Source organism: Panicum hallii, chromosome 3 (assembly GCF_002211085.1).
Source record: "Panicum hallii strain FIL2 chromosome 3, PHallii_v3.1, whole genome shotgun sequence".
Classification (NCBI taxonomy): domain Eukaryota; kingdom Viridiplantae; phylum Streptophyta; class Magnoliopsida; order Poales; family Poaceae; genus Panicum; species Panicum hallii.
Window position 1 is genome coordinate 6,991,569 of NC_038044.1, and position 22,986 is coordinate 7,014,554.

The window sequence follows — 22,986 nt, forward strand, 5'->3', positions numbered from 1 at the left end:
AATGTTTCCATCGACAGCGAGGCGCCTATGATGACTTTATTAATATCGAGGATTTGTCGGTTTAGTCTTCAAAGATGCTCGTAGGGATAGGGTTTAAGTACGTGCGTTCTTAGAGGTGAGTGTGCGTGCGTTATGAGTGTCTGAGTTATACTGTGTAATTAAAAAACTCTGACTATATTTTATCATATGAATAATTTAATTTGCAGTTTGACAGTAAATTTTTGCCTTGTTTTACTTCTTACATAATCTTAAATGATCAAATGAAATTTGGCATTTTTATTTTTGTCCATCATATTCATTCTTTAAATGATACACGGCTCTCCTCCGTGTTTGAGAAAAAATATATTCCTCTTACAGAGTAGTTATCTTTCATCTCGTCTGGATAGTTGGGATGATCATATGGAGGAGCCCTTCTAGCGACAGTTCTGTTAAAATCTAACAGATGTTTAATGGAATTGTATTGAGAGGATAAAAATTTGAACTCGTGGTACCGAGGGAATTTTGGAAAATTTTATGGCATCGTGGGAAGCTATGTTAATTTCTATGGCACTGAGGGAATTAGCTCTTGATGGATGTATGCCACCGAATACAATCCATTTATTAGATTTGACATTCGGTTTGACGTCAGTGGCTGATGCTTTTTTACACTGAATGATCCTGCACTATTTTAACATCTCCCCTATTTTCAGGCGAATTATGATCCTACTTACAGTACACTCGTTCCTAGCTGCATTGCAGCTGAACTGCTCCGTCTTCCCTAGATCTCACGCTACACCACGGCAGCGGGCAGACTTCGTCACAACGCCACCAAATGCGTCCCGGATCGACTGTCCAAGCTCGCAAGATCATTGGCAACCGGCTGTGTCCCGAAGATCTGCTCCATCATCTGCTCCATCAGCACGTCCAGGTCACTGCAGATCCTCTCGCAAAGCTGCAGGCACGTTTCAAGAAGAAAGGTTACTCAGTTGCGAGCTCTGAACTTATTTCTTCCTACAGTTACAGAGAAGCCATAGGAATGACAGCAGCAGTTCTCTTACCTGCCTGTACAATGCAGGGTCTCCATGGGACTTCTTGAGCTCTACGACGTACAAGGAGGGGCCAAGCTCAAACACCTGGGATCACAAACAGCACGCCACTTCATTTTAGCCTATCTCCATAATCTCATGTGTTTTTCTTTAAAAAGAAGGGCATGGTTCGTCGCATTTTACTTTACCTCGGTGCAGACAAGAAATGAAGCAGGGTTTTTAGGATTCTTTGCTCCAGTGCAGTTTTGCGTCACTTTGAGCTGAAAAATCACATGCATGTCACTGATAGTTCGTTGGAAATGTTGGCAGCAATGCTGGTGCAAGTATATCGTGTTATAATTGAGGGAAGGCCTGTACTGACCTTGCCGTGCCCCCTCTGTACTTGGAAGCCCATTTCGCTTGCAGAATGTTCAATCTTGTCAAACAAATCCTTGGGTGGGTGTGTTGTTGTGAATCTGATCTTCCTTTGTGTCACGTCCTGCAACAAGTTAAAATTATTGATGATTGTAGCTGTAGTGATGAAAACTGCTCCTTCTTTTTTTTCTCAGCCTTTCAGATTATACTGTTCTGACAAAGACGATTTACCTACCTCTTCCTCGAAAAACCCTGAAAGGTCAAGGGATGATGCCATTCCAATCAACTGAAAAGCATTGATCTGATGAGTAGTCTTATCCCCAGGTGATGGACTAATTTCCTTCAGGAGAAAAAAAAAACAAAGGAAACCAATATTTAGTGATCAGTCGGGTGCAGACATGTACAATGGGCGCCTATATTGAGGACATGGATAGTCTTCGATTGTCCATATGCATGTACCTCCTTGACTGGAAGAACCAGGTCAAGCTGTGAATCTTCATCATCGTTGTCGAATGGAACTGCAGGAACATAATCCTTCTGGAACCATTCATGCGCCTTGATCTCAGCCATTGTGATCCGCTTCATCGGATCGGGCTCAAGAATCCTCTGGAGAAGATTTTGTGCCCCAGGAGAAAGGCACTCTGGGATCTGAGTGTCACCCTTGAAAATCTAGAACAAGCAAGGGCAAAAGTAATGTCATTTAAATGGCATCAGAGAAGTAGTAGAACTGAACTATAAAGAGCATTCACTTTTATCTGAATAAGTACCTTCTGATAAAGAACAACGATATTTCGGTCATCAAATGGAAGGTATCCTACGAGCATCATATAAAGAATAACTCCACAAGACCAGATATCTGACAAGGATCCATCGTATCCTCTGTTCTGCAGAACCTGCAGGCATTTGGCACAACAATTAGAAACTGTACAGCAGAAGGAATTGTTTGGCCTCAAAATACTTTCAGTCCATCTTGTTTTTTTTTTGAAGGAGAATTCAGTCCATCTTTTACCTCAGGGGCAATGTAATTGGGGCTACCACAGGTCGTATGCAGCAACCCATCATTCTGAAAGTCACATATCATACGATGAGCTATCAGCTTTATTACTTAGGAATCATCTGAGATAACCCAACTCAAGAAATCATCATACCCCGAGATGTTGTGGTAAAGCACTGAGGCCAAAATCAGAGATCTTGACGTTGCCCTTTCGGTCAACAAGAACGTTCTCAGGCTGTGAAAGGTTAGCAAAAAATGGTGTCAATGAATATATAACCGGCTGAAATGAGCATATTGCTAATACGTACGTGATACATGTATGTATAAACATGGATAGGAGTATCGCGAAATAGAATGGGGAACATTAGGCACCTTGAGGTCTCTGTGGTAGACGCCCTTTTCGTGGCAGTAGCTGACACCATCGATCAGCTGTTGAAATAGCCTCCTCCCTTCTTCCTCCGAGAGTTTTCCCTTGATGGCCTTTGCAGTTGCAGCAAAGAAAGCGACTTGCGGAATCAGATGCCTATACAACTAACTTACTGCATCTAACAGGGAACTTATTCTGAAAAAGAGAGGTGCAAGGAATGGGCGACAAAAAGGAGAGTTCCAAGGGCTCACAATCCTGTCGAACAGTTCACCGCCGTTGACGAACTCGAGCACCATGTAAATCTTGGTCTTGCTAGCAGCAACCTGAACCAGGAATTGAACTCAGACAGTTAGGAGCGAGCATCCTTTCAGCCTCTAGCATGATGAACTCGATCGAATTATCAGAGGTTCCATCAAACAGTCGCGAATGTGGATCCCGGTCCAGATTCATCTGCCGTGCTCTTTCGTTTTCGGAGGAAACTAAAAATAGGATGAGGGCGTAGCAACTGGCGCTGCTAGCCCGCACCGGAAACTGTGGGCTTTGCAAGCCAAATTTAGTAATTCTAGCATGAACAAAACGTCCATGCCCACGTACTCTGAATCACGGTTTTCTGCAGGGATATGGTTGCATGTTCATCGAACCGAAAACATGTGCAGAAGAATCCCGAATCAAGGAGGGATGATGAAACAAGGTAGGCCGAGAACTAAAGTGCCCTCGTCTTCGTTAGGAAGAAGCAGTGATCATCACTGTCACTGAGCCGTTGGGCGGCTCAACCTCAGAATCGACTCGAACTTGGTGGCCACCACAGCGAGCAGGTGGGGGCCCATGGGCCAGGGGCAGCCGGGTCCCCGATGCTCCCAATAATTGGTGGACCCAGGCAGAGGAGGAGCCAGGAGGACATGGATGGAGGTGGAGCACCGAGTCCACCACTCTGGTCTGGTAGAAAGCGATGCATGGCGGCATGGCCATAGATCTCGAGAACGGAAGCTGCTGCGGGCCCACACGCCCGTCCCGGTCCCGGCGTCGGGCCAGGTGGACCAAGTCCACGTGGTATTTCATCACAAGCCTATATACTACCGCAGTCCGCAGAAGGTAGCAAGTAGCAGCTGCAAAAAGTTTCAGTGAATTTATACGATTTTGAATCTCTAAGAGTCAGTAATACTGACTACTCGTGATCGCTGCCTCAAGTTGAGCGGGATGATCTTGTATAACAACCTAAAGGTGCGTGCGCTTTTTTCAAAAAGAAAATACAACGTCACACAGAATATAAACCTTCGAATCTTTTCTCGGATCAAACAAAACTAGCTATCCGTGAGCCATCTATTACACCTGTTCGTTTTGGTTGCCATATCTTATGTCATGGTACTGAAAAGACCAGGAAATAAACCAGTTTCTGCACACATGATGAATTTTAACAGAGACAAAATTACGAAAGCGCACCGGTGGTCAAAATTATGTGTTGCACGTTTTCTCTTGTGGCAAGGATGTCTCACATGTTTGGTGATAAGGTGAAGACAAGTGAAAAGAGGAGGTGGCAGCCAGCAGTGCAAGTCTGTGTGAACGAACCAAAGAAAGGAGTCACGGCGAACGATTAAACTATTCTTTATTTAATCAAGTCCAACTACACGTAGGTAACTCAACTGCTGGTGAAAGGTAGGATCGGTGTGGCCACGCAGCTTATCCTCGCAGTAATTAATGCGGACGCAAATAAACGCGGGGTGATGGGCTCGATTAAATAAATAAATAAATAAATCGCTTCCAGACCCTTACTGCACACACGGCCGGCGATCCGCCGTTTCGCTTCTTCAGGCTTCAGCTAGACGAGGACGAGTCCCCAGAAATTCTCCATTTTTTTATTTTTATTTTTTTGCAGGGAAGGACTCGGAACCGAATCGACAGAAGCTAGCTAGGCTAGGCAGCGGGAGGATCAATCAATGGACGGATCCATCAGCGGTGGAGGAGGAGCTGGCGGGGACGGACCTCGTGCAGGCGGACGACGTTGGGGTGGCGGAGCAGCTTGAGCGTGGCGATCTCGCGGCGTATCTGGTCGCCGATGCGCTGGGAGAGGACGCGGGCTCGGTCCAGGATCTTGATGGCGAAGAGCGCGCCCGTGCCGCGGTGCCGCGCCTGCTTCACCTTGCCGAAGTTGCCCTCCCCGACCGTCCGCCCCAGCTCGTACGCGCCCAGCAGCGCCGCGCCGCCGCCGCCCCCTCGCCCGCGCGCGCTCTCATCCCCCGTGCCGGCGCCAGCGCCGCCGCTCACCATTATTATGTGTAAGCCGGACGGACGGTCGATAAAGGGCGCCACGCCGCACCGCAGCTGCGCGCCACGCGCCGGCCGGGAACCTGGCCGAGATTCCTGCCCGCTTCTTTTACTCGAGGTCGAGGGACTGGCACTGGCGGTGGTTGGCTTGTTTGACTCGAATGGCGCGGCCCGCGCCGGGTGCGGGTGGGTCGAGGCCTCGAGTCGAGGGAAACAACAAGGGGAAGGGGAGAGGCGATCGGGGAATGGAGGGTGGTATTTATAGCACGTGCCCTGCTCTCCTTTGATCTGCTCCACTCCACTTGTGCTCTCCCGCTCTCTCTCTCCTCCATGCTATTGTTGTCCCTCTATATTTATTTACGTATCGTATTAGATTTATTTTAAATTAAACTGATCAATTTTAATTAAATTTATAAAAAATAATAATATTTATAATATTAAACTTATTTCATTAAACTCATTGACATGTATAGTTTAGATAGTACAGTTATTACTATATTTTTCTATAGATTTAATTAAAATTAATTAAATTTAACTTAGAATAAATTAAATACGATGTAGTATTCTATCCATCTCCGCTCCCTCCTCTCGTGCGTGATAATGTGATTGTGCCTTGTCATGTTGCTCAGCTTTTTATTCGTCTCTCCCTTTGCGCAAGCACGATGTGCTACGCGTACCCACAAAGGACAGTCGATATGGATGCCCTACGAGCAGCGAAATAAGCCGGCCCGTCCACGATCAAAATCTGAGTGAATCTTCATGCCATCAAAGTTTACCATTTTGGAATTACTGACACGTTTCGGCTAAGAGCTGCATGGTGTGAACATATCTCTTGCTACATTTTCTTCTAATGCCCTTTTTTCCTTTTTCAAAACGAGACTTGGCCCACTCCATTCAATCACAAAATGAAAATACCAAATGTTCAGTACATAGGCAGATGGGAGGATTTAGATAATTTTTTCTTAGATCACCTGAACATTGACAGATGGGAGGATTTAAATATTTTTTCTTACATCACCTAACCTAATTCAAGCTACATAATCTACACACGGGAGACGTAAGATTTCCAGGTTCTAAGAAGTTTGGCGCTCCAGACGTCCGATGGCAAAACTTTCCATCGGACGCTCCATCGCGACATCAAAAAATAACATCTTCAACATAGAAAATAAATATCTGCAATATAGAAAATCGCTGTTTGCAATATCAAAAAATATATTAAAAATTTATTAGCCATCCATTGATGGTGAGGGAAAAAATCCGCAGCAACATCTGGTTCATGTTGCGTGGGACATCCAAATTTCTCATTGAAGATGCAACGTCCAGCTAAAATACTTGCAACATATGTATAAGACGCATCTTGCGGCCCGAACCTTAGACAATACAGGACGTAAGGTAGATACTACACCAAACGCAATACTTGAAGCTTAGACAATCTCTAGGTCGTTCTACACCAAACGCAATACAAACCACAATACAGGACGTAGGGTATTACGCATCTTGCGGCACGAACCTGTCTAAGCTTTGTATTCCTTGCACCTTCGAGTTCCTGATCTCGGCGTCTCCTCACCTAAAACTTACCACCTTGGGTATATCCCTCGGTGGGCAGCCGGTTAAACACCGACAGCTGGCGCGCCAGGTAGGGGAGCGCGTCAAAGATCCACCGGCGAGTTCGATGGCATCTTTCAAATTCATCAGGTCAGTTCCCTCTCAGGGTACGACATTCGTTTTTGGCTCTTGGGTCTGCATCGCAGATGGTGTGGGCAATTTTCGGCGATTCCTCGTCGACATGAGGCCAAAGACCTCCGCTGCGGATTCCCGCAGCGACCTCGACAAGTTCGTCGACGGGCTCGACAACTTGCCGCTCCATGCTTCTGCCACAAGGATCGAGATGGAGTCTGCTCCAAGCTCGACTTCTTCCAGTGTTGCGGCAACCTCCCCTGGGTTAGACTCGTTCCAATCTAGGGATCTGCATAGCCGATCCCAACTCGGTTCATGCAAACCGGCCACTGATCTTCAGGAGGCCAACGTTTCTGGGTCTCTCTCCATGTTAGAGAAGGACCTGGACTTTCTACTCCAGGATGGAAAGCCAGAAGCCACCGCGTGTCGGGGGGCTTCGGGTTGTTTTGGCGCTAGTGATCTGGTGATCACCTCCTTACCGGAGGGGCGCATCGTGCATTGGAAGGGCATGGTGCTCTCTGATCTACTCGAGGCAGAGGGTCGACTTGTGGCTCACCTCGAACCCTTGCCCTTTCAAGAGGGCAGGCCGTTGGCTACCGCGGCGGCGGGGTCGACTGAACTAGTCGACGCAAGCTCTCATGAGCTTTCCTCCCGCTAGGTGCTAATGGCGGAAGAAGGCGAGGACGATGGGGATCTTCCTATCGTCAACTTTGAAGCGATCTCCGAGATGAGATCACGGCCAACGCCGGCGACGAGAACGACGCCGATCGTGAGGCGCGGAGGGCCAGGAACAGGGCCCGCACAATTCGACGGAGGAGGGCCAACGAGCGTAGGCGATCTATGCATCGCGAGCTTGACCCTGAGTTTGCCACTGTAAGCGAACGGGGTTTCAAGACTCCGGTGGCCAACATCGCTAGGGTGACGGCCATCCTCGAGCGCAGTCATGATCCGGACATGCGTCAAGCACTCCTTTACGCGCAGAGGGCTTGAATCCAGTTGGATCAGCACAACCCGGCGTCCACTATCAGGGAGGAGCGTGTGGGTGAGAGTCGGAGCCAGGCTCACAGCCGAACGGCTAGCGGCCGTCCTCGACATCAGCTCAGCAACGACAATGCTCACGGGAGCCAGGCCCCTGGCGGGAGGCAGCAGCCACCGCAAGGGGGTCATCCGCGACTTCCTCCAGAGGACTTGCGTCAGCACATCAATGAAGGCCCCGACGCGCGGACCGTGATCTCCTCCAGGCGCAAGGTCCACGAAGAAGTCAAAACTGAAGGTACTGACTGTAGCGACCGATTCCCTACTTTTTCTGCACGTTTCAGCAGCTACAAGTACCCGGAGGGCTTCAAACCGATTGGCTTCACCAAGTACGACGGCAAGCAAGCCCCTCAGCAGTGGCTCCGTTGCTACTCCACGGCCATTGAGGTCGCAGGGGGGTCGAATATCACCAAAGTCGTCTACTTCCCGATGGCTTTGGACCCTGCGCCACTCACTTGGTTGGAGAGCCTCAGCAACAACTCGATCGACTCCTGGGAGCGCCTCAAGAAGGTCTTCATCGACAACTTCCAGGGAGCGATTGCTCGTGCAGGTACTCGTCATGATCTTGCTCAATGTAAGCAGGAACATAACGAGCTACTGCGGTCCTACACACGTCGCTTCTTCGACGTCCGCGCCACCATCGCGAACATCTCGGAGGACGACATCATCGATTGTTTCTACAACGGCATCACCGACCCGGGCATCTACAGGGATTTCGGGTGGAACAGACCGAAGACTGTTGCTGGCCTTCGTGATATGATGCACGATTGGTCCGAACAGGAGGAGAAGATACGGGAGCGGTTCCCGCGGCATCAAGATAGCAATCTGAGGCGCCCAAACAACAACTGCAACCACAAAGGCCAGCGGGACTTTTCGGGTTCACCCCAGAAATGAAAGCCAGATGATATCATCGCGGCTATCGATCGTCCTTCGCGGGGCAAGAAGTCGACGACGCCGGAGGAGTTTGAAAAGCTCCTACAGAAGAAGTGCCCGTGGCACCCAGGTGCTAATCATGCCGCCATTAACTGCTACCACCTTCGGAGAACGTTCAGCAACTCCGGTGGTGGAAAGAAGAACAAGAAACCTGCGGACAAAGAACCCGAGGACGACGATCAAGAGGACCACGGGCGCCACCCGAAGTTTCAAGACGCCTCGAAGGTTGTCAACGTCATCTTCGGGGGAGATGAGGATTTCGGTTCCCGGCGGGACCAGAAGCTGCTTCTCCGGGAGATTTTGTCCGTCGAGCCGGCGGAACCACGACCACTCCGTTGGTCGGAGGTCCCCATCTCGTTCTCTCGCGATGACCAGTGGACGAGCTTTTCGGAGCCCAGTAAGTTTCCCTTGGTCCTGGATCCTGTGGTGGCGGAGGTCAGGCTCACCAAGGTCCTCATCGATGGCGGGAGCGGGCTCAATCTCATCTTCGTAAGCACTCTAAAGAAAATGGGCCTGGATTTCAAGGACATGCTGGTTCCCAGCAAGTCCCCCTTTTACGGCATCGTCCCAGGTAACGCGGCACACCCGTTTGGTACGGTGGTTCTCCCAGTCACCTTCGGCACGCGGGAGAACTATCGTACTGAGTTCATCAAATTCGAAGTGGCTAACTTCGAATCTTCTTACCATGCAATATTGGGTCGTCCGGCACTCGCCAAGTTCATGGCAGTGCCGCATTACGTCTATCTGCTTCTTAAGATGCCAGGACTCAGTGGAGTACTCACCTTCCGTGGCGACTTGAAGAAGTCATACGACTGCAATCAGGAGGCGATCCAGTATGCTTCGACTACTCGCGTGCCAGATGCTTCGGGAGAAGTACTCGCGGCCGCGCAGCAGCTTTCCCAGTCTGGGCTGGAGATTCCCTCCAAGAAGGCCAGCAAGTCGAGCATCCAGTCGACTGATGACATGGCCCTCAAGACGATCCAGCTTCAGGAGGGAGATCCATCTAAGATCGCTGTCATCGGCGCGGGTTTAGGTGACAAATAGGAATTCGCGCTCGTCAGCTTCGTTCGAGCTAACCGAGACATATTCGCATGGAAACCAGCGGATATGCCAGGGGTGCCCAGAGAGTTGATCGAGCATGCTTTGAATGTACACCCAAAGGCTACGCCTAAAAAGCAACGCCCGCGTCGGTTTGCTCACGATAAGCGTGAGGCCATCAAATGGGAGATTGCTAAACTTCTCGCGGCTGGATTCATTAAAGAAGTAATCCATCCAGAGTGGGTAGCAAATCCCGTTCTTGTAAAGAAAAAGAACAATGAATGGAGAATGTGTGTTGACTACACTGATCTCAACAAGCACTGCCCAAAGGACCATTTTGGGCTGCCGCGCATTGACCAAGTTGTCGATTCGACGGCTGGTTGTGTCCTTATTGTTACTCAGGGTTATCATCAGATCGCGCTCAAGAAGGAGGACCAAATCAAGACTGCGTTCATCACCCCGTACGGGACTTATGCATACAAAACCATATCCTTCGGGTTGAAGAATGCAGGAGCGACCTATCAACGCGCGATCCAGATGTGCTTCGCGGATCAGCTGCACCGGAATGTTGAAGCTTATGTGGACAACGTGGTCATCAAGACCAGGGAGTCCAGCAACTTGATTGCAGATTTGGAGGAAACATTTAGCAGTCTGCGCAGATTTCGGTGGAAACTCAATCCTACCAAGTGCGTTTTTGGAGCACCTTCAGGAAAATTGCTCGGGTTCATCGTTAGCAACCGGGGCATCGAAGCCAATCCTGTAAAGATCACGACCATCACTGATATGGAGGCTCCGGCCACAATCAAGGATGTGCAGAAGTTAACAGGCTGTATGGCGGCCCTGAACAGGTTCATCTCCCGACTCGGGGAGAGAGGACTGCCCTTCTTCAAGCTCCTAAAACGACAAGATAAGTTTCAATGGACGGAGGAGGCGGAACGGGCCCTACAGGATCTGAAACATCATCTTCAGTCACCTCCGATCCTTACAGCACCGTTGCCAGGGGAGGATCTACTACTCTACATCGCGGCAACAACTCATGTTGTCAGCGGTGCTTTTGTAGTCGAGCGAGGCGAGGAAGGCCATGCGTTTGGAGTGCAGAGGCCTGTCTATTTCGTCAGCGAGGTCCTCTCCGAATCCAAGGTACGGTATCCAGCTGTTTAAAAGCTTTTATATGCAATTTTAATCACATCAAGAAAGCTATGCCATTACTTCAACGAATACAAGATCACTGTGATCACAGATTTCCCGCTGGCAGATATCCTTCATAATCAAGATGCCACGGGGCGCATATCCAAGTGGGCAGTGGAACTGGGGGCTTTATCAATCGACTTCAAGCCACGCATTGCAATCAAGTCACAGTCTCTAGTTGACTTCATGGCTGAATGGAGGGAGAATCAAGTCCCAACTCTAGTAGACAAGTCAGAGCACTGGACCATGTACTTTGATGGGTCCCTTAAGCTTGACGGCGGCAGTGCTGGGGTTCTGCTTATTTGTCCACGAGATGAACAATTGAAATATGTCCTTCAGATCCTGTGGGCGGTATCCAATAATGAAGCCGAGTATAAAGCCTTGCTTCACGGGCTTCGTTTGACGATATCACTAGGGATCAAGCGACTACTCGTATATGGCGATTCTCTTCTTGTCGTTCAACAAGTCAACAAAGAATGGGACTGCAACAAGGAGACGATGGACGCGTATGTGCAGGAAGTGCGCAAGTTGGAAAGCAAATTTTCGGGATTGGAGGTTCACCATGTGTTGCGGGAGCACAATGTTGGCGCGGATATCCTGTCCAAAATGGGGTCGACACGTGCTCAGGTCCCGCCGGGAGTTTTCGTCCAGGAGCTCAAGCAGCCATCCATCAAGTCTTCTCCACAGGTAGCCATCGATGCGGGTCCCCAACAACCCGATCGAGAGGTTATGGTGCTGGGGGAGGACTGGCGAGAGGCTTTTATTGACTTCATCCGCGATCAAAGGCTACCAGCAGGAATTGACGCTAGGAGCACAGAGGCGGCACGCGTCCTGCGCAGAAGCAAGGGTTTTGTCCTGGTCGACGGCAAGCTCTACCGGCGCGGCGCTCGGTCAGGAGTTCTCATGAAGTGCGTCACAAAGGAAGATGGTTACGACATACTGCGGGAGATCCACGAGGGCGTCTGCGGAAATCATGCAGCTTTAAGAACGCTGGTGGGGAAATCATATCGGGCTGGTTTCTGGTGGCCGACTGCAGTGACCGACGCGGAGGATCTCGTGCGCAGGTGCCAAAATTGTCAATTCTTTGGCAAATAGACTCGTGTTCCAGCTCACAGCCTCATCACCATACCGCCATCCTGGCCTTTCGCTTGATCGGGCCCTTCACAACGGCGCCAGGCGGTTTCACCCATGTTCTGGTGGCTATCGACAAGTTTACTAAGTGGATTGAGTACAAGCCGATAGCCAAGCTCACGCCAGATTGGGTCGTCGACTTCATCTCAGATATTTTGCACCGTTTTGGCTTCCCCAACACCATCATCACAAACTTGGGATCAAAATTCACGGCCAACCAGTTCTGAGAGTTCTGCGAGAATGCTTGCATCGAAGTTAAATATGTCTCGGTCGCGCACCCAAGGGCCAATGGACAAGTCAAAAGGGCGAACGGCTTGATAATTGACGGCCTCAAGAAAAGACTTTATGACGAAAACAGCAAGAAGGGAGGCAAATGGGTGCATGAGCTGCCACATGTCGTCTGGGGGCTTCGAACTCCGCCGTCCAAAGCCACAGGACAAACGCCTTTTTTCCTCGTATACGTATCGCGCCGTCAAGCTCCACCGCCTCGCCTTCTACCTCTGCACGGACCTATCCCCCCTGCGCTCCATCAGCCACGCCGTCGCCATGGCCGCTGCTGCCACTGCAGCGAGACAAAGCCTGGTGCGGGGGGCGCCATGGCCGCCAGGGTGGGGGAGCCATCGACTCCCCTGCAACACTGTCACGCCACCTTCAAGGATCTTGCTCGTGCTCCATGGATCTTGCCGGTGTGGGGGGGAGGGCCGTCGGATTTGCGGACGTTGGAGCTCCCGGTGGGGGAGGACACCGGAGTGAGGAGGACGCCGGGGTGGGGGGGGGGGGCGTTGCCGGGTGGGGAAGGAGGATGGGGAGGGGGGAGGGGGGGTGAGGGTGCTGCCGCCGGCCAAGAAGTTGCCGGGGTGGGGAAGGAGGACGTCGGGGTGGGTGAGGGCGCCGCCGCATGGGTGAGGGAGCAGGCGGCGCACGCAATGAAGGGAGCGAGAGCCGAGCGAGCCAGCGGGTGTCCGATCCATCGGACGTTCTATTCCTAGCATTACGAGCATTATCGTAAGAAGTTTTCATCCCGCATATGGGCAAACAAAGTACTATCACATCAAAGAACATTCAGCTCCATTTTTTAACATCCATTGCAACAGGCACTCACACAACACGGGACAAGAACTTGCACTAGGCCACCATCACATGTCTTCGTCAACTTCGTGTTGTTCTTCCACGATGGTTGGCAATAGATTACTGGGACGCCCTTGCTGTTTTGTGGCAACACCTTGTAATGCGTTTTTATATTATAGTACAACTTTCTATGTATTCGGTATATAACCAATATCTATATATATTGTATTTTAAGTGTCTGACTTGCCTGTAGCTGACTAGCTACTCTCATATATGTATCTCATGATGTAGAACGTATCTGACCGAAGGAAGAGTATGTACATAGAGTATATGATCATACTAGAATATCTATGATAGTATATATATTGGGTATGTGATCATACATAAAGTATATGGACATACTTATTTTTCTATATTAATACTAAGATATAATGATGATATATTTAAAAAAAATAGGATGTTTTAAAATTTTTCATATATAACCCTTTTAAGTATCTTAGAATTAGTATAGGAACGTGCTCAAAGTGATAAATTAGTATATATCCCTTTAAAGAAGTATCTTAGGATGAGTTTTTTCTACACTCACGTGTACCTACTCGTATTATCTGTATACCACCGTGTATATATCTGCATACTCATTTATCACTTTGAGCATGTTCATATACTAATTCTAAGATACTTCAAAGAAATATATATCAAATTTGCAATACAGTAGACCAAGACAATACGAGCATCACTCACATTAAAATGGCGCTGATGGTACTCTTCTTTCATATATCAAATATAACATAGCTAGAGGGTTTGTATGAAGAGAGAAAAAATTATTCATACGAGAACATTTGGTGTAGCCATACCAAAAGGCAAATCTCCTCTTTGACGTTCTCGGTTCTCTGTTCTGGATGAGAAAGCAACAGGTGTACGGCGACGTCACCGACAGGGCCCTTCAACCGTCCAGGCCCACTCCGGGCCCACCATCACGCCGGTCCACTAGGGTGTCCCCAAGCGGGCCTACCCGTACCCGCGGCGGAGGGGGCAAAAGGTGGCCGGGCCGTGCAGACTTTCCGTAGAAGTACCCCCAGAGATGACCAAACCGCCCCCGTGAGACCAGAAAGCCCTCCATTTCCGACGAAGAAAAGGTTCCTCAGAGCTAGGGGTAGTTTAGGGAGAAGAAATGCTGTGGCTGGGAGTGATTGGGCTAGGATAAGAACGTGTGCATGGCCAGGCACGTAGCAAGACAGGGTTTACTCTAAAGAAATTGGCACTTGGTTGGCCGTTGACAGAGTTGCTGCCGCTTTTGCTGGTGTGGTGGGCCCAGATCGCATCGGTTCTGTCGATCGAGGGGCTCGAATCGATCGGCATCTCACTAATTAATCCTGCCAGGCTGCCACCTGGCTGATTAGTCTAATGGGTTAGGGTTGTGTTACTTGGTGGCCACGTAGGATCCATTTCCTATAACCGTCTACATTCTATGCGTCGCTACGTGGAAAACCTGCCTTGACAATTCAGAAAACCATCCGGCAGATGTTAGTCGGCACGCGTCGATCAGTTAGTCAAAAAATGTGAGTGAATAAAAAAAAGGTGAGTGAATCTTCCTTTTACCTACCCGGTACCTATCGATCAGTTAGTCAAAAAACAAGAAGCACCTATCGATCAACTTTTATTACCTGTCTTTTATTTAGCCAACGTTTGCGGGTGAGCCTGAACCAGTCACTTCGCGCTAAAAGAAAAAATAGGGCTAGAAAATGTATGTGCTGATGGTAGCAGGATGAGATACGGCAGCAAAACTATGTAGGCACGAATCTTTTATATATATATATATATAATTCATTCTACACGTGCTTCTAACTACTTCCACATGTACATCTCATAATGTAGAGTGTATCTGATCCAACGAAAGATATGCATGAGGTGTATATGATCATACTAGACCATCTGTGATGGTATATATTTTAAGTATATGATCTTATACACTGGTACTAATATATAACATGATATATTTAAAAAGTAGGAATGCTTTTGAAATTTTTCGTACATATCTTTTTGAAATATCTTAGAATTAGTATATGAACATACTCAAAGTGATAAATAAGAACGTGGACATACACATAGTGGTATACTGATAGTGAGAGTAGCTACAAGCGAGTGTAAACAAAACTTATATATATATATATATTGAAGAACTAACGATGGCGGCGATAATTAGTGTCGTACTCCTTCCATTTCAAAATGTAGGTTATTTTTGCATTTTTAGATTCATAGTATTTGGTATATATTTACATATATTATATGTCTACATGCATAGCAAATCCTATAGACCTAAAAAAGTCAAAACCAACTGCATTTTAGAACGGAGGGAATAGTTCACATGTTGTGATATAAGTGATTGATGTTATGGCACCGAAATATAGTATGAGATTTTCTTTTCAGTGGGGTTATGTTAACTTTGTGCAGTGTGTGTATGTGTGCGTGTGTCTCTATATATATACACACACACTGAGTTACGGACTTACGGTGAAGACGACATGATACATAGGTGCATGATGGAGTCAATGTATGTCGAGTCCCGTACGTCATGCAGGTCGTCTCGTCGATCATCATCTACAGCTTAGTTATGACGAGTCCCGTCAATGGAGTGTACCGAAACCGCCCTGGCACGTCTACGTGCAACCCGGCTGGGCCACGTACACACTTGCAACTCGTTCGTCGTCTCGGTTCCAACAAGCGCCACTAATAAGGAGAGAAGATATCAAGATACTGTATCTGGACACCGTACCATGTGGGGCACGTGAACGGGGTGCACCCAGTCACATGGCTTCTCGATCTCTCTTTTCCTTTCCTGCGCAATTAAGTAGCCTAAACTCGAAAGTCAATGGCACGGAATGGAATCAAGTGGGGGTCTCCATCAGTTCATGCCAGGATCAGTCCCAGATCCAGTACTCCCAGCAAGATCGAATCAAGAAATTGATCTGATCATACACACACACACACACACACACATATATTAAAAAAGATTACAGCATCCGGCCATTACTTAAGCGATTAAAAAAGATTAAAAAACCCACCGTGTTTTGTACAACATATATATGCTTAAGCGATTCAGTCCGTTCTCGCCAATCTAGTCTGTATCCAAGTTATATAGATACTTCAACTAGTATAATCTGTTTTTTCTTTCGAATATAATTCCACTGAATCGCCGATAAAGACTTAAGTGATGTCGCACGGAACTTTCACCATTTCCAAACTTAAGTTATATAGTACTTAAGCAGGCTTCACAGTCAAGATGGGAGCGGACCGGATCGACCCATCGGCTAGCTGGCCTGACCCACGAGAGCAAGGCCGATGGACCACATGAGCCAGCCTCAAATGAGAAAAGGGATCCATAGAGCCGGAGACTACTGACCCAGTAAACAACCCTAACATCCCATCTGATCCCCACCATCTACACATGACACACGCAAGAGAGCCAGGCAGTGGCGGAGCCAGCAAAAAGTTTATGGTATGGCGACTTGACGAGTCCGCGAGCGCACGACACAAACTAAAACGCAAGACATAAATCAAAAGCACCATAGCGATAGATGTTACCTCTTATATGATGCATTAAAATTACTTGCAAGCAGTACAATCCACATAAACATATCAATAAACGATGAATCTGCAAATTTAAGACATAGTTAGTGATCAAAACTAATTTAACCTGTATAGAAAAAAATTCATAACAAAAATAGAATATACATACCAATTAAGATCTAGGAAATTGCATTTTTCTGTCTTTCTTTTTTTGAAATGACTTTTTAATTTGTTGAAGATCAAGACCTTTGAATATTTCTCTTTCGATGTAACACAGCATCAAATCATTTAACCACCCATCAGTCATCTTGTTGCGCAATTCAGTTTTAATAATCTTCATAGCTGAGAATGCCCTTTCAACTGTTGCTGTCGCCACCGGTAATATCAATGCCAACTCAATGAGACGATAAACCAATGGAAAAACAATGTGTCTCTCAAGTCTAACCATTGTTTTTGAAAGGCTTGCAAGATCATAACAAACTTTGAATTCTTCAAGTCGCCGCACATGAATGATGAAAGTTTGAAGTTGATCTTTTATGGTCTTGCGGTCATCAAAAGAGAAGTCATCATAATAGATATCCGCAATACGAGCAAGTTTCTCAACATCAAACTTAGAGAATGAATCTCTAGGGTCAAGACAAGAAAATCCAACAAGCAATTCTGAGGACCGCTCATTAAAGCGGTGATCAAACTCCGTGGTAAGAGCATCAATTGCAGCATAGAAGATATCAACACGAAAATAATGATCTTGAGTGATATTGTTTCTCCCACCTTTTCTTGATCGACCAAATCGTGGTACTTGATCACTCATATTTGGTATTGGGATACATTTTGCAAGGCAGAAGGCTTTTGTTTCTTCAAACAATGGTTCCCAACCTTCACTTCTCAAATTATTCAAACGTGTCATGACATCAATAATCAAAGACATAGCTTGAACAACATTTTGATCCTTCCTTTGTAAGATGAGTGAGAGCTCATTTGTAATACGAAGGATTTGCAACATCATCTTCATGATAAATACAAAGCTGAAAGACTCCATTATTTGTACCAATCCTCCTGCCCTAGATGGATTGCGCTCATCTTGATTCACAATTTCTAGCACTTCTATTACTGAATCCCACATTGACTCAATACGAAGTAAAGTCTTATAATGAGATCCCCATCTTGTATCTCCAGGTCTTGCCAATGATGTTTCTTGTTGTTTACCTCTCCCAGATGATATTTCTCTACTCTCTAATTTAGACAAGAGATTCAATCGATGTCTATCAAGCAATAAATCCTTCCTTTTACATGAAGTGGAAGTGCTGCTCACAATTAGTGTCACATACTCAAAGAAATCTTCAATAGATGAGGCGCATTTTGAGACAGCAACAACTACCAATTGCAATTGATGAGCAAAACAATGGATATAGAAAGCAAAAGGGTTCTCATCTCTAATCAATTTCTGAAGACCATTAAATTCTCCTCTCATATTGGAAGCACCATCATACCCTTGCCCTCGTATATTTGCAACAACTAAACCATGATCATTTAACACTTCAAGTAATGCTTTCTTCAATGATTCCGATGTTGTATCCTTGACATGCTTGATACCCAAAAATCTTTCTATGACTTCCCCTTTTTTGTTCACAAATCTAACAACTATGGCCATTTGCTCTTTGATAGATATATCACGTGATTCATCAATAAGAATAGAGAATAGACAACCCCCCATTTCTTCCTTTATTGCCTTTGTGATTGCTTGTGCACAAGAGTTTGCAAGATCTTTTTGAATCGTGCCGGAAGTCATTTTTGTATTTTTTGGACACAACTCATCAAAAGCACGTTTCACTTCCTCATTCCTTTCCTTATACCAATCAAGCATTTCCAAAAAGTTGCCCTTATTCAATGAATTAGAAGTTTCATCATGCCCCCGAAACGGCTCACCTTGCAAAGCAAGATAAGCAACAATACTTAAGGAAGCTTCCACTCGGGTTTCATATTTGACCAATGCATGTATGAGTTGACACCTTATTTCTTACACTTGATCTTTGGTTATCAAAATCATGATATGATGTTGCTGCAAAGTTATGAATGCTACTAGGCCCACCAACATGTTTTGGAAGTGCTAAATAACCATTCTTCCATTGCGAGAATCCGACTTTTGTAAAAACATCATGACCAAATTTCTCTTCTATTCGATCATGTCTAAAAAGATAGCAATAGAAGCAATAAGCTTTATTCTTCTCCACACTATATTCCAACCAATTGTATTGCTTAAACCATTTCTTTTGAAAACTCCTACTATCATTCGAGGTAGGAAACTTATGATCCATTGGTTGAAAAGGACCTTTAGCTATAAAAGCCCTTCTAACTTCATCTCTAATATTAGGGGCAAAACGATCAATTGAAATACGAAGTCCTGGATCCGATATGATATAGTCCGGGTTGAACTCGGTTATACCTTCTTGAAGCTCTGCTTGAGCAACTTCATCTTCTACACCAGTTGTTGCTTGAGCAAACTCATCTTCTACACCGGTTGTTACAAGCGCAAAATGATCTTGCCCATCTTCAACCTCTTGTTGAGCATTTCCACTACCACGAGTACTTGGTTGTCTACTTGAACCACTGGAATCAGTGCCAAAATAGCTTTTTAAACCTGTAAAAATAAAATCAATTATCAGTCAATGTAAAAGTGAAATAAACCAATCAATTTTTGCGAATCACAAGAATACCTTTTTGAGATATCTTTCCTTTTCCCTTTCCATTACCAGCCATCTCTGTAATTCTTCTTGGAGTTGCCTTTGCAATTTCTTAACCTGTAGAGGTATGTCAGGACTAGAGTGTTACACTTAGCACTCAATCACATCTGGGATTACTTGCTTTTGTTCTTTTAAATTTACACTTAACCAAGAAAGGCACTCACTTCCTGCTCCACCTGCGAGTGCCTTTCTTGGTTAAGTGTAAATTTAAAAGAACAAAAGCAAGTAATCCCAGATGTGATTGAGTGCTAAGTGTAACACTCTAGTCCTGACATACCTCTACAGGTTAAGAAATTGCAAAGGCAACTCCAAGAAGAATTACAGAGATGGCTGGTAATGGAAAGGGAAAAGGAAAGATATCTCAAAAAGGTATTCTTGTGATTCGCAAAAATTGATTGGTTTATTTCACTTTTACATTGACTGATAATTGATTTTATTTTTACAGGTTTAAAAAGCTATTTTGGCACTGATTCCAGTGGTTCAAGTAGACAACCAAGTACTCGTGGTAGTGGAAATGCTCAACAAGAGGTTGAAGATGGGCAAGATCATTTTGCGCTTGTAACAACCGGTGTAGAAGATGAGTTTGCTCAAGCAACAACTGGTGTAGAAGATGAAGTTGCTCAAGCAGAGCTTCAAGAAGGTATAACCGAGTTCAACCCGGACTATATCATATCGGATCCAGGACTTCGTATTTCAATTGATCGTTTTGCCCCTAATATTAGAGATGAAGTTAGAAGGGCTTTTATAGCTAAAGGTCCTTTTCAACCAATGGATCATAAGTTTCCTACCTCGAATGATAGTAGGAGTTTTCAAAAGAAATGGTTTAAGCAATACAATTGGTTGGAATATAGTGTGGAGAAGAATAAAGCTTATTGCTTCTATTGCTATCTTTTTAGACATGATCGAATAGAAGAGAAATTTGGTCATGATGTTTTTACAAAAGTCGGATTCTCGCAATGGAAGAATGGTTATTTAGCACTTCCAAAACATGTTGGTGGGCCTAGTAGCATTCATAACTTTGCAGCAACATCATATCATGATTTTGATAACCAAAGATCAAGTGTAAGAAATAAGGTGTCAACTCATACATGCATTGGTCAAATATGAAACCCGAGTGGAAGCTTCCTTAAGTATTGTTGCTTATCTTGCTTTGCAAGGTGAGCCGTTTCGGGGGCATGATGAAACTTCTAATTCATTGAATAAGGGCAACTTTTTGGAAATGCTTGATTGGTATAAGGAAAGGAATGAGGAAGTGAAACGTGCTTTTGATGAGTTGTGTCCAAAAAATGCAAAAATGACTTCCGGCACGATTCAAAAAGATCTTGCAAACTCTTGTGCACAAGCAATCACAAAGGCAATAAAGGAAGAAATGGGGGGTTGTCTATTCTCTATTCTTATTGATGAATCACGTGATATATCTATCAAAGAGCAAATGGCCATAGTTGTTAGATTTGTGAACAAAAAAGGGGAAGTCATAGAAAGATTTTTGGGTATCAAGCATGTCAAGGATACAACATCGGAATCATTGAAGAAAGCATTACTTGAAGTGTTAAATGATCATGGTTTAGTTGTTGCAAATATACGAGGGCAAGGGTATGATGGTGCTTCCAATATGAGAGGAGAATTTAATGGTCTTCAGAAATTGATTAGAGATGAGAACCCTTTTGCTTTCTATATCCATTGTTTTGCTCATCAATTGCAATTGGTAGTTGTTGCTGTCTCAAAATGCGCCTCATCTATTGAAGATTTCTTTGAGTATGTGACACTAATTGTGAGCAGCACTTCCACTTCATGTAAAAGGAAGGATTTATTGCTTGATAGACATCGATTGAATCTCTTGTCTAAATTAGAGAGTGGAGAAATATCATCTGGGAGAGGTAAACAACAAGAAACATCATTGGCAAGACCTGGAGATACAAGATGGGGATCTCATTATAAGACTTTACTTCGTATTGAGTCAATGTGGGATTCAGTAATAGAAGTGCTAGAAATTGTGAATCAAGATGAGCGCAATCCATCTAGGGCAGGAGGATTGGTACAAATAATGGAGTCTTTCAGCTTTGTATTTATCATGAAGATGATGTTGCAAATCCTTCGTATTACAAATGAGCTCTCACTCATCTTACAAAGGAAGGATCAAAATGTTGTTCAAGCTATGTCTTTGATTATTGATGTCATGACACGTTTGAATAATTTGAGAAGTGAAGGTTGGGAACCATTGTTTGAAGAAACAAAAGCCTTCTGCCTTGCAAAATGTATCCCAATACCAAATATGAGTGATCAAGTACCACGATTTGGTCGATCAAGAAAAGGTGGGAGAAACAATATCACTCAAGATCATTATTTTCGTGTTGATATCTTCTATGCTGCAATTGATGCTCTTACCACGGAGTTTGATCACCGCTTTAATGAGCGGTCCTCAGAATTGCTTGTTGGATTTTCTTGTCTTGACCCTAGAGATTCATTCTCTAAGTTTGATGTTGAGAAACTTGCTCGTATTGCGGATATCTATTATGATGACTTCTCTTTTGATGACCGCAAGACCATAAAAGATCAACTTCAAACTTTCATCATTCATGTGCGGCGACTCGAAGAATTCAAAGTTTGTTATGATCTTGCAAGCCTTTCAAAAACAATGGTTAGACTTGAGAGACACATTGTTTTTCCATTGGTTTATCGTCTCATTGAGTTGGCATTGATATTACCGGTGGCGACAGCAACAGTTGAAAGGGCATTCTCAGCTATGAAGATTATTAAAACTGAATTGCGCAACAAGATAACTGATGGGTGGTTAAATGATTTGATGCTGTGTTACATCGAAAGAGAAATATTCAAAAGTCTTGATCTTCAACAAATTAAAAAGGCATTTCAAAAAAAGAAAGACAGAAAAATGCAATTTCCTAGATCTTAATTGGTATGTATATTCTATTTTTGTTATGAATTTTTTTCTATACAGGTTAAATTAGTTTTGATCACTAACTATGTCTTAAATTTGCAGGTTCATCGTTTATTGATATGTTTATGTGGATTGTACTGCTTGCAAGTAATTTTAATGCATCATATAAGAGGTAACATCTATCGCTATGGTGCTTTTGATTTATGTCTTGCGTTTTAGTTTGTGTCGTGCGCTTGCGGACTCGCCAAGTCGCCATACCATAAACTTTTTGCTGGCTCCGCCACTGGTACCGATTGACCGATTCCGTGCGTGCGTAGGTATGGCAGTTGCCATACCTTGCCACACTGGATCCTCCGCCGCTGGAGCCAGGCGTGGAGGCGGGCGAGGCGGCGGTGGCGGTGGCAACACCGTGGAGGCATGTCTTACTGCCCCCCGACGGCGACGACTCCACGCGTCGCGCTCCCCTCCGGCGGCTATCCCATCAGGTAAACTTCTCACAGCTCTCATCTCTATTCTTTCCCTCCAATGCTCAACCATCGCATTCTCTGGATTTGTAGCGACGATGACCACACCGTTGGTGAGGTGGTCAGAATTGCGACGCCGAGGCTGCAGGAGATTGGAATCAACCCTTCCTTGTTCTCCAGGCATGCGGACCAGGATCTAAACGACCTAACAAGTATTCACCATTTTGACCATCTCTGGCTCAACAT

General features: G+C 45.5%; 1 protein-coding gene and 2 pseudogenes across 1 annotated transcript; 1 reads left to right on the forward strand and 2 right to left on the reverse strand.

The window, feature by feature from the left end:
• Positions 1 to 558: 558 nt before the first annotated feature.
• LOC112885060 (CBL-interacting protein kinase 17-like) lies at positions 559 to 5,240 on the reverse strand. The gene is made up of 12 exons (XM_025950738.1): positions 4,721 to 5,240; positions 2,992 to 3,063; positions 2,746 to 2,853; positions 2,528 to 2,608; positions 2,389 to 2,442; positions 2,147 to 2,272; positions 1,839 to 2,048; positions 1,615 to 1,719; positions 1,387 to 1,503; positions 1,214 to 1,285; positions 1,038 to 1,112; positions 559 to 931 (listed from the first exon to the last, which is right to left on the reverse strand). The coding sequence occupies exons 1-12, from the start codon at positions 5,003 to 5,005 to the stop codon at positions 797 to 799; spliced, it is 1,440 nt and encodes a 479-aa protein (XP_025806523.1). The 5' UTR covers positions 5,006 to 5,240; the 3' UTR covers positions 559 to 796.
• Positions 5,241 to 16,811: 11,571 nt separating this feature from the next.
• Positions 16,812 to 19,396, reverse strand: LOC112885091 (annotated as a pseudogene).
• Positions 19,397 to 19,706: 310 nt separating this feature from the next.
• LOC112885093 lies at positions 19,707 to 22,573 on the forward strand (annotated as a pseudogene).
• The last annotated feature ends 413 nt before the right edge of the window (positions 22,574 to 22,986 follow it).

Excerpts from the sequence above, each read along its gene's own strand:
- LOC112885060 (XM_025950738.1), bottom strand. The coding sequence starts at position 5,005 with ATGGTGAGCGGCGGCGCTGGCGCCGGCACGGGGGATGAGAGCGCGCGC. Across the intron at positions 2,443-2,527 it reads CTTTACCACAACATCTCGGG|AATGATGGGTTGCTGCATAC; the intron begins GTATGATGATTT and ends TGTGACTTTCAG. Across the intron at positions 1,286-1,386 it reads TACAGAGGGGGCACGGCAAG|CTCAAAGTGACGCAAAACTG; the intron begins GTCAGTACAGGC and ends GTGATTTTTCAG.